Consider the following 12,729-nt stretch of genomic DNA (forward strand, 5'->3'; position numbering starts at 1 on the left):
ACTTTTCAGTGGTCATGAACATGACTCATAGTCATAGGGCAGGCTAGAGAAGAGTTTAATTGTCAAATGTCAACTAAGTTATAATACTAAGATTCATTAAACTAATAAATAGTATAACCTAATAGCCTACCTACTTACTAGTTACTTCAGAATTATGTTTTGACTACCTTTTTAACACTGCAAATAACACCGTATATTATTTAAACCTCCCTGTAAGAAAAGCAAAATGAATGAAAATGGGTATTATTTTCAAATGAACTGAGCTCGAGAATCCATTATAGCATACGATTCTTCCAAGGTACTGTACCATGGCTCATTGTATGTCTCGCTGCAGCGAAAGCTCGGCTCTCCGCCAGTGTCCAACTGTCCAGTGTGCCAATAAGGAGCCGTGTATCTTGTGTCTTACTGAGCCGTGCTCGTTCACGATTCTTTCGGTGTGCCTTGGCTCACTGTATGTCTCGCAGCATTGGAAGCTCGGCTCTCCGCGTGCCCAGTGAGCCGATAAGGAGCCGTGTGTAACTTGTCTCTCACTGAGCCGCGCTCGTTCATGATTCTTTCGATGTGCCATGATTCACACTCTCGCTGCAGCGGAAGCTCGGCTCCCCGTCAACGTCCAGTAAGTGTGCCACTCAGCACTGTCCGCTGGGAGTAAGCTGAATCGTGTGCCGTGAGCTCGCCGTTCCTGTGAATCGATTCACTCGGACACTTGAATGAATCGATACACTGCTTCGAATCATGCATTCAGTAGCCAACACTAGAATGGATGGAAAAGGCTGACGACACATAAGGTCTCAGACGCAAGCGAGGAAAAGCAGTGACTCGCGCATTAGACGAAAGCAACATGGCAGCCACCACGAGATTAAAAATATTAAGGTAAACATGGTTACTACAGATTTGGTCAAAAGTATAAAAATTACAAGCCAAAAGGGTGCACCCAGGCAAGAAAAGAAACACAGAAAATGAGGAAAATGAATAAAACCAAAGCAGATAATTAAAACCTCTTCTTTCACACAGTAATAAACACTATTTCTCACATACACTCAATGACCACACCAGCCCACAGTCTCCCATACATATGCGCCGTACTATAAAACTCTCCTTCAAATGCTACTAAGGCGCATACATATTTCCAGAGACACAAGCAATCAATTTTCTTGAACACTTACCATGACAAAATGTCCTGGTTAATAGAGCAAATGCCTGAAAAGCCTTACATCTGATATGTTTTTGACATTTTTGACATGCTCTATTGGTGAAAAATATCAATTCTCTCCATGGGAATTTAGAATTATCCATTCGGAATTGTTTGGCGGGCAATAATTCCACTGTGGAGATTTATCTCCTGTATGCAGTAATCAGACTGTGCCTCTTATAAGGGCTTCTGATAAGTTCACCTGCATACACCCCAGCGTCAGTGGGTAGGGTCTGACACATCCCACTCTGATGAGTCTAGTGTCAGACCTAAGACAAAACGCTGGTTAATAGAGCAAACACCTGAAAAGCCTTACATCTGATATGTTTTTGACATTTCTGATATGCTCTATTGGTGAAAAATATCTAATTCCCTCCATGGGAATTTAGAATTATCCATTCAAAATGTCCTATAAACAAGACATCTTCGTTTATCATAAAGTAATCACACAGCTATACAAATGGGACATACAGTATGTAAGTCTCTGGCAATGAGCCTCATCGTTGAAATTCCATTAAGATTAATTGCCGAAACAAGGCTAAAGACCTTCATTCAGTCGGGCAAAAACCAAGCTCAAAATTAAAATAGCCGACGATGCGATCAAGAATCCATTACAACAAGAGCACATATCAAATATAACAAGCATGCAATCTCCCAGAGATAAATCAGGCATCAATTACTCAATGAAAGCAGAATTAAACAAGAGAAAAAAACTGCAAAACTAAACAAACATAAACAATGCAATAACACGTTTAATGTAAGGGCAAAGTCATACTGAGTATAAAGTCAACTGGCTCCCACAACATCATAAAGAAAGGCTTAATGACAACCAAGTAAAGAAGACCAAAGTTGCAAGACTCGCATACAGAAGCACACAAAGAAAAACATTTTAGACCTTAGATCATCAGAGCGATCCACCAATTCAAATCACATTTAAATCATTTGAAAAACCGATAACAGAGGAACGCATTTCAGTAAATGATTGCCTCCATTTTTTACCTTGCAAATGGAGCGAAATTAAAACAAGGAATAATAATGTTTAAAAAGGAAAAGAAATGTATCTCCGCCACGAGATGGGACACTATGTTATTGGTCCTATCAAAAAGTATTACATACTGTAACAAAAGTTATACAGAATACAAGTTCCAATCATTTATGTCTTAACACAGCTTTACCGTACCAACTATGATAAAAGGAAAGCAACGGGGAAACTACCTCACTCCTCACTTCCATAGTATGCCTCTTCAGTGACGCCTAGGCTATGACAGCTGTTGGCGGAACTGTGAAGGATCAAACCAGCCTTCGGGCTGAATTCCCAACAACAACAACAACAACAACAACAACTATGATAACAGAATAATTAATTTAGACTTTTGTTGCTTAGTCCATATCAACGCCAAGCATTGTTAACATGGAAATATTGTTTAAAATCGTGTTAACTGGGGATGGTTTTTGTCATGATTGTCTTAAGGTGTAAAACAGCGTGGTCATCGCTTCGTATCGACAAGAAAAATATGTAAAGATTCTTATAAAAAAATTACAAAGTCGTAAAGGAACGATCATTTGAAGAATAAAACAAGAGGGAGTAATGAAAGACTTTCTTTACATTACATGCTGTAACATCTCAGTTGGAAGAAAATTAAATGTGAAGACCTAAAATATCGAAGGCTCATATAACTGATCAACAATAACATTATATTGATCATTGTTGTAATGTGATGTGTCTCTTCTGTTGCCACTCATCTCCAATAGATGGGATTACTGTTGCATCCCGAGTAAAACAGCCTGCTTGAATATTGGCGGAAAGTAGCTGGAAAGTTAGATAACTTTGCACATTCTATACGATTGCCCCGTCAATGACGGGTACTGCAGCCAGTCTTATATAAAATAAAATTGGTTTTGTGGAAAAATATCCGTACAGGGAGGTGTCAGCTGAAGAAAGATGCCCATTAAAGCTGGTTTGACTCTATTATTATTATTATTAATTAGACCAATGGTCTGTCATGGGGCCACACTCCCTTCAAGAGACATGTCATGTTAGATGTTTCTTTGTCACCAGCCAGGATGAGCGCAGACCAATAAAGAAAGACACTTCCTCCTCTCCCTGGATTTACCTGAACAGACGGTAGTACTGTCTGAACAAGAGAAGTACCATAGTTGCTAAAGTGAAGTGAGTATTGTCCTCTGTGCCCACTGCAACGCGCTATACAGAAAGACTATACTGAAGTTCTAGCATACAGACCATCTGTGTGGAAGAAAGATATAGTTGTGCCTACCATGAAGAGAGGTGGTAGCAAGGAATGAAAGAACTACCATGGAATAAATCTCCTTTCCATTCTGTTTTCTACAAGCCAGACTCAAGAAACATCGAGACCAAATGGGTCGCGAGCAACAGGCAGGTTTCCAGCAGGGTCGAGGATGTTGTAACCAAATAGTCTTCAACCACCAACTGGAGGAAGATACTTTTTTTTTACAATTGGCTTTACATCGCACCACCATAGATTAGGTCTTATAGCGATGATGGGATAGGAAAGGGCTAGGAATGGGAAGAAAGCAGCCATGGCCTTAATAATTAAGGGCTAGCCTAGCGTGAAAATGGGAAAACATGGAAAATCACCTTCAGGTCTGCCGACAGTGAGGTTCAAACCTACTAGCTCCTGCATGCAAGCTCACAGCTGTGCACCCCTCTTCACCGATACTGACAAAGACAAGTACATATTTATTATTTACAATTTGCTTTACGTCACACCGATACAGATGGGTATTATGGTTACCAGTTAAGAAATGGCTAGGAACGGGAAGTGACCATGGCCGTATTTACTGTACAACCCCAGTATTCATCTTCAGAGGTACTCGTAGTGGGGTTCAAACTGTACGTACTGAACCGTGTAGCAAACACTGCCTCAGATTATGGCCTGAAACTAAATGTAACTAAGAACAGGACCCTAACAACAGAAAGGGTGTGGGCTAAGGTTCAAATCAATGTCATACCAATCAACAAAGTTCAGCAGTTCAAATACCAAGACCTTCAGAGGATGAAAGTCTAGCAGATGAGTTGACTGTCAGATCCCTGGCATGGGTACCTGTTGAGAGACCAAACTAAGGAATGGTTCATCGAAAGGGGGGTAGCAGCCTTTCGGAAGTTGCATGGGCGGCAGTCTAGACGGTTGACTGATATGGCCTTGTAATAATACTCAACATGGCTTAGCTGTGTTGATACTGCTACATGACTGAAAGCAACGGGAAACTACAGCCGTAACTAATTCCCGAGGACATGCAGCTCTCTCTGTATGAATGATGTTCTGATGATGGCTTCCTCCCGGGTAAAATATTCCGGACGTAAACAAGTCCCCCCATTCGGATCTCCGGGTGGGGACTACACGAGAGGGGGTGATCATCAGAAAGATGGATACTGACATTCTGCGAGTCGGAGCGTGGAATGTTAGAAGTTTGAATCGTTGTGGCAGATTTGAGAATCTGAAAAGGGAGATGGATAGACTAAAGTTGGATGTAGTTGGTGTAAGTGAAGTATGTTGGCAGGAAGAACAGGATTTTTGGTCAGCCGACTACCGAATTATCAACACAAAAACAAACTGAGGAAATGCAGGAGTTGGTTTAATAATGAATAAGAAAATAGGGCAGTGGGTAAGCTACTACGACCAGCATAGTGAAAGAATTATTGTCAACAAGATAGACACCAAACCAATGCCCACCACATTAGTGCAGGTCTATATGCCTACTAGTTCAGCGGATGATGAGGAAATCGAATGAACATCTGAAGAGATAGAAGATTTAATACAGTATGTAAAAGGTGACGAGAATCTAATTGTGATGGGAGACTGGAATGCAGTGGTAGGCCAAGGTAGAGAAGGTAATACAGTAGGAGAATTCGGATTGGGACAAAGGAACGAAAGGGGAAGTCAGCTCGTTGAATTCTGCACTGATCATAATTTAGTCCTTGCCAATACTTGGTTCAAAAACCACAAACGACGGCTTTATACATGGACAAGACCTGGAGACACTGGAAGGTATCAAATAGACTTCATTATGATTAGGCAGAAATTCAGAACCAGGTGTTGGATTGCAGACGTGGACTCTGACAACTTGTTGGTCATGAAATGCCATCTGAAGCTGAAGAAATTGAAGAAAGGAAAGAATGCAAAAAAGATGGGATTTAGAAAAGTTGAAAGAAAAGAGCGTGAGGGATTGTTTCAAGGAACATGTTGCAAAAGGACTAAATGAAAAGGCTGAAGGAAACACAATAGAGAAAGAGTGGATAGTCATGAAAAATGAAGTCAGCAGGGCTGCTGGAGAAATGTTAGGAAGGAAGAAAAGATCAACTAAGAATCAGTGAATAACTCAGGATTGATTGATTGATGAACGACGAAAATACAAGAATGCTAGTAATGAAGAGGGCAGAAAAGAATAGAGGCGATTAAAGAATCAAGAGGATAGAAAGTGCAAGGTAGCTAAGGAAGACTGGCTGAAGGAGAAGTCCAAGGATGTCGAAGGTTGTATGGTCCTAGGAAAGGTAGATGTTGCATACAGGAAAATCAAGGAAACCTTTGAAGAAAGGAAATCTAGGTGTATGAATATTAAAAGCTCAGATGGAAAGCCACTTCTGGGGAAAGAAGACAAAGCAGAAAGATGGCAGGAACATATCCAACAGTTGTATCAAGGTGAAGATCTAGATAATTTGGTTCTGGAACAAGAAGACTCTGTTGATGCTGATGAAATGGGAGACCCAATTTTGAGGTCAGAGTTTGACAGAGCTGTGAGCGACCTAAATAGGAACAAGGTACCTGGAATTGATGACATTCCCTCTGCATTACTGACTGCCTTAGGAGAAACCAGCATGGCAAGGCTATTTCATTTAGTGTGTAAGATGTATGAGACAGGAGAAGTCCCATCCGAAAAATTAAAATGAAACCATTCGGAAACCAAGGTGATGACCACTCAACAATTGAAGAAGCAATCCAGATGAGAAGACTCAGATGGTTTGGTCATGTCTGCCATATGAATAAGAATAGGGTACTACAATGACTTCAGTGATGGCAGCAACCAGAACAATGGAAGGTTCACAGGACAGTACTCAAGAAATCTTGGGACAAACAGACTGTAACCTGAAAAGTATAAGGCTTATTATAACTCAAGCACATGACAGCTACACACAGAAAAATTTGTGAAAAGACGAATGATGCAGTCCAGATACCAGTGGGACCTACAGCTTTAGAGCAAACCCCAAACTGTTGTGAACTAGGAAACAAAGGAGAAGAAGAATATTTTTGAATAATCGTAGCCTAAGCGACAGCTCACTGAGAAACATTGTGAAAAAAGGAAAGCCCATTCACACTGCATTTCTTGATCGTCAGAAGGCTTTTGACCACATGCCACACCATCTAATTTCAATTTGGTATGCATTGCGAGATCATGGAGTTCCAGAACAACTCATTAATTGGGTTCAAATGCTCTATGTTAACAACCCCCTGGCTACCAAACTTTGACCACATACACGTACGCGTGGAATGACTCCTTTGTTTACTTCTCATGGCCTTCTCTGGTGGTGCACAAGGCTGCCAACCTGTCTACTTAGGAACTAAGGGGCTACTGGTGGAAAGGTGAATTAAAACACCATTAGCCTGGACTAGTTATGGTAGGGGCTGGACAAGATCATTGGTCAGGATTGATTAGGGCAGGGGATGGGCAAAACCACAGGTCTGGATTGGTTAGAGTAGGACATGGACATGACTATTGGTCTGGATAGGTTAGGACCTTGACAAGACCATTGCTATGGGGATAAACGAAGGATAGAGTCGCGAAGCAGCCTTAAGCCTCTAGTTTGCTGTACAAATACCATTGGCCTGGATTGGTTAGGGTAAGAGTTGGATAAGACCACTGGTCTGGAGAGGTTAGGGTAGGACCTGCACAAGACCAGTGATATGGGACAAGCAAAGAGGGTCTCGGAGCTTAAGCCCTACAGCCGCAAAGCGGCCTTAGGCCTCTAGTGTTCTATATTTTACATTGTTTCCTTTACATGTTCTATTTAAGTATGCTTTTATTCTGCCGGGGTTGGTAACGGAATCTAATTATCATGACTGACAGGAGTGACATTGCATCCCACTTTACGTTAGCCAATAGGAATACAAGCAGCTATCTCTGCAATGGAAAGTGGTATGTCTGCTCATCAATACAGTAGAGTCTCGCTCAACCGACCTTCGCTTATCCGACATTCCGTGTTATCCGACATTGATAGGCTGAATTTGAACTTTAGGTGGAGGCATTTCTGGGACACCCGATGTGGAGGATGCGACCGTGGGACAAGCACTGGCAGTCATGCGGTAGGACCAGGTTTTTTTCAAGGACAGGTGCAGTGAGTCATTGTTCAGTGTAGTATTGGTTGGGTGCGGATGTTATAGTTTTCATCTCCTCTGTGAGTATGGCGAGTAAAGGGAAGAAAGTGACTGTTTCTGTGAAAGACAAGTTGAGTGGGTTAAAGAGACTGGACAAAGCGGAAACCCTTCAAAAATAGCTTCAGATTATGGTGTTGGACGTGTTATAGTGGGAGACTGGAAACATAAGAGGGAAGAAATTGAAAGGTGGTGCTCTACCAGAGCAACAAGTGATGCACTGAAAATTAGAAAAACAATGAAAAATGTGAGTACGAAAAATTAAGTGAAACACTATTTCTTTGGTTCACTCAAAACCGGGAAAAAGGCCTGTCAATATGTGGACCCATTCTGCAATAAATGGCTTTGTATTTCCAGAAGGAGTTTAATGAAGGGGACCCTAATTTTACTGCCAGTGCTTGGTGGCTCGATCGGTGCGAAAAACGGTACGGCATTAGGCAGCTTAATATCTGTGTAGAAAAATTGTCAGCTAAATCCGATGAGGTTGTGAAATTTAAAAGGGAATTTCAAGAAATAAATCTTGCTGTAAGATGAACCGGTGATCAGATTTTTAATTGTGATGAGACTGGGCTGAATTTCAAGATGCTTCCATCAAAACTCTCGCAGCCCAAGCCAAGATGTCTGCACCTGGCTACAAGTGTAGTTAGGAAAGAGTTACTATTCTTGCCTGTAGTAATATTACTGGGAGCTTAAAAACAAAATTGCTTATGATCGGCAAAGCAAAGAAGCCTAGGACATTTAAAAACATTTCTGTTAATGTTCCTGTTCCTCCCTCCTAACGTGACGTCATTATGCCAGCCAATGGACCAAGGTGTGCTGGAAACATTGAAGAGGAAATATCGGCGGAAACTCCTTTCATTCCTGATAGAGAAAATGGACAATGGCAACGACATGATAGAAAAGTTAACACGAAACAGCATGAACGACGTGGCATACTGGATAGCGCAGTCATGGGAAGAAGTTGGAACAATGACATTAGAAAGTCTTGGAACATATTGTTGAGTGAGGATGAACATCGAGAGGAGGTGGTACAAGAAGACATGGAAAACATTGTTCCCTTACTGAATTGCATTCCTGGCTGTGAGGATGCTACGACTCAAGATGTGAGTAAGTGGTGTGCACAAGATCAGCTGTTTGAACTAACTGACCCTGATTTTATTGGTTTTGTGAATGCTAAAGTAAATGAGGATGATGATGAAGAAGAAAGAGGCATTGCAGAACAAAAGGAGAAAACGATGACTCACAGTGAAGGATTATCGTCGATGGCGGGATCTCGCACCAAGAAAACGTGAATCAGCAGGCAAGCAGATATTTTTGACAAGTTTTTTTTCGTAAGACATTTGGAATGTTTTCGTTCAGTACTGCATGTACTGTACAATTGAATTGGTAAGTCAATAAATAGAGTACCGTAAAACATAGTAATACAGTATAGCCTTCGTGTTCGTTTTAGTTCATTTTCAAAGTTATTCTGTATTATCCGACATTTTCGGTGATCCGACGTACTCCAGGTCCCGTTTAGGTCGGATAATCGAGACTCTACTGTACTACCATCCGTGCTCACCAATATTAGTGCTTCAGTTTCGCGCGGAGTGACCGTCTTATGTTTACTTCGCGCTAAGTACGTGGTTGGAGCGGTCGACAAGGCTGCCAATCTCTCTAGTTAAGAATTAAAACAAGGGGGATCTGGGAGCGTAAGCCCCCAGGGGTTAGAGCTGCCACAAAGCGACGTTAGGCCTCTAGTTTCCTGTGTAAACACATTGGCCTGGACAAGATGATTGATCTGGATAGGTTAGGGTAGGGGTGGGCAAGACCATTGTTCTGGATAGGTTAGGGTAGGGGCCGACAAGACCAGTGATTTGGGGACAAGCAAAGGAGGTCTGGGGGCATAAACTCCTCCAGTTTAGAGCCGCCATGAAGTGGCGTTAGGCCTCTAGTTCCCTGTTCAAGAGCTCCTTCCCCCTAGAACAGAGAGTGCACGAATTCCTTACCGCTGTTACAGCGCTGTACTCTCCTCTCATTAAGGTAAGTTTAATATAAAATCATTCCTATCCTGTATTCAGCATTGTTTGCCGTATATGTCCAGGTTCATTGTGTTTTTATTCTAGCGGGGTTGGTAATACAATCTAGTTATGATTGACGTGAATGACGTCACATCTGACTTTACATTGGCCAATAGGAATGCAAATTTGTAGTTTTGTAATGGACAATGGCGAGTGCTCCTCTTCCTTAGGTTATAAAAGTAAATGTAAAAGTAAATTGTTTAAGAAGCCTTTCTTGTGGACAGTTGAGATTTTCTTCTGATGACGCAGAGCACAGTTCTTTGCGAAACGTAAAGAAATTTCACCTTATTATCTTGACACGACATAAGCCCAAAAGCCTATACAGCATCATGTCTATAACTATGGGGCGTGAAAGCTTCAATGTATAGTTTTGGGGGCAGGATGGTGGGTTCCAGTACATCGCTATGAACACATATCTCTTCTGAAATTTTAGTCAGAATTCCCTCCTCTCTCCTCTGACACTCATTCCAATTAAGATTTCATTAATTTCTACTTCCTGATAATGTTAGAAACCTATAATCCAGAGTAATGGTGATATTGAAGTTGATGGTGAAAACCTACCAAAGACCAATACTTTCTATTACTTACGTTCTCATTCATGTAGTAACACCAACATTAACGCTGAAGTGCGAGCAAGGATAAAAACCAAATGGATGCGATGAAGGGAGGTAACGGGAGTGCTCTGTGACAAAAGAATGCCGATACACCGTAAGTCAAAAATACACCGTACAGCTGTTTGTTCAGTTTCTATCTATGGAGCTGAGTGATGGCCTGTTACGAGATGAGTAGAGTACCAACTTCATGTTATGGAGAAGCATATGTTGCATTGGTTGATGGAATCTCTCACCTTGACTACATTACAAACGAAGCAATTCGGAGGAAGCTCAGGATTGCCCCAAAAAATGAGAAAATGTGTCTAAGAAGTTTCCAATGGCAGGGCCACATCATGTGCACAGCACCTCACACCATCGCCAATAATGGCTACCGTACTCGGGCAGTCTAACAATGCTGCCAACCTCTTTATTTTGAAAATAAAATGACTGCCAAGCAAAGTGATAGCAGCGCATTCTGACAAAAGCGACTGGTCTACACTGGTAAGGTCCGGCTAGTGACAAAGCGATTGGTCTGGATTGGTTAGGTCCTCTTGGTGACAAAACCATTGAACTGTGACCAAGCAATGGGGGTGCACGGCCATACGCCCTCAGGTTAGAGCCGAGAAGCGGCTTTTAGGTCTCTTGCATTTTGTAGGGCGATAGAAGCACATTCTATGTTGGACAGTGTACAAAAGATTAATTAACATATATTTCAGGTCAGTAAGAAAGCGACTGGTCTGGATTGGTTAGGTCCGGCTAGTGACGAAGCGATTGGTCTGGATAGGTTAGGTCTGGTTAGTGACAAAACCATTGGACTGTGACCAAGCAGAGGGGGGTCAGGGGGCATAAGCCCCCAGGTTAGGGCCGCGAAGCAGATATTAGGTCTCTAGCATTCTGTAGGGTGACAGCAGCACATTCTGCATCAACGTATTATATTAAATTACTGCTGTTGTGTATTACACACTGTTTCCTTTACATGGTGTTTTTTTGGGCTTTTATTCAGCCAGGGTTGGTAATGCAATATAATTACCAGCAATGATGGCAATGACGTCGCATTCTGTTCACGTTGACCAACAAGAATGCACGTAGCTACTTCAGCCATGGACGATGGCGGGTGCTGCTCTTTATTGAGTTATAATGTACTTTTGGGAGTGAGATAGTGGGTTCCTATACATCGCAATGAACACATCTCACCTCTAAACGGAATTCCAAGTAAGATTTGCATTATTTTCACTTCCTTATATTGTTACAAATTGCCAACGGAGTGTCAACAGCTGAGAAAATTAAAACTTTAAATTCTTGTGTCATAGTCCCTCAGTGATAATGCAGCCATCGGAAATAAAGTAAAAGAAGGGCCTACAACTGAATTTGCATGGTGTCTTAGAAACAAGTTTTATTATTTCTGTAAGCCCTATGGATAGAGCTCTGGAGTGCTTCAACATTATTCAGTCACTATAGGCCTATATAAACAAATGATATTTAAAAAAAAAAACAATACGGACTTTTCGAAATGCAAAGTCCTTAATGAGTAAAACGGTCGCAACGGAAAGATAACAGAATCTGGCATAAGAACAATACTGCACTGCACCCAAAAGGTCACTTAAAAACTATACAGAAGAACTGCTTACCTCCTTTCCAGTTAGTGTCTGCGGATGACAGCATGAAAAGATAAAGAAAGAGGGAATTAATATTTAACAATTATAGATATTTACTTCAACACTAAAATCGTAAACCTAATAAGAGTCCGGCTTACCTTCACTTTGATTAACATTTTCTACTCGAATGTCAAAAACAGAAGTCACCAATAAACTTAGCCTTTATTGTAAAACCGCTCCAAAGTCTTCCTGCCGCAATATGCCACAGACTCGCACTCAGCTTCTCATTTGTCATTTTACAACTAACAATGCTGCCAATACGAATAGTGTGAATGCTCTCGCTGAACCCATGCGTCTCATGTTAACATGAAGGCCAGACATGTTCTCCGACGCCTGCAGCGCTGCTATCGCAGCGAAGGCAACAGGACGCAGGTTTCATCGGCTTAAAACGGAAGTATATTTGTAAAATTTCTCCGATCATTTTTGATAATATTAAATATGCAAAATGTCTCGTGTTTTTAATTTAAGAGTACTAGATATAAAATATATGTCACGTAGGACCAGGGGCGTATTTTCCTTGCATGCAAGTCATTCATTGCGTTCGTTACGATAACGCAAAGAACTGTCTGAAGCAGGGGCGGTGCGTTGTATTGTTGCAGGGTTGCACAACTCCCAATAATATTGCACTTCATTTGCCATCATTTCTTCTAATATTTTAGTTTAATAAATCTAACATGTATTCGAAAACTTGTTAAAATCAACAATTTTTGGTCTTTCGCTGTACTAATGCTTCGTAACGGACCAACAAACGCTGCTGGCTTCGAATCATACTCAGGGGGTTTGCTTTCCTACGGCAACTCCCTAGTGGACAGCGCGCGCAAT

General features: G+C 41.5%; 1 protein-coding gene across 1 annotated transcript in view; it reads right to left on the reverse strand.

Moving 5' to 3' along the window:
• The window catches only part of Nedd8 (Nedd8 ubiquitin like modifier), a 37,452-nt gene extending 25,306 nt beyond the window's left edge, over positions 1-12,146 (reverse strand). The window contains exons 1-2 of the mRNA XM_067150955.2: positions 12,006-12,146; positions 11,881-11,898 (exon numbers count right to left, since the gene is read on the reverse strand). Of these exons, the coding sequence (XP_067007056.1) occupies positions 11,881-11,898; positions 12,006-12,023 (36 nt within the window). The 5' untranslated portion in view covers positions 12,024-12,146. The remainder of the gene's footprint in view (positions 1-11,880; positions 11,899-12,005) is intronic.
• Positions 12,147-12,729: the final 583 nt, after the last annotated feature.

Source organism: Anabrus simplex, chromosome 7 (genome assembly GCF_040414725.1).
Source record: "Anabrus simplex isolate iqAnaSimp1 chromosome 7, ASM4041472v1, whole genome shotgun sequence".
Classification (NCBI taxonomy): Eukaryota; Metazoa; Arthropoda; class Insecta; order Orthoptera; family Tettigoniidae; genus Anabrus; species Anabrus simplex.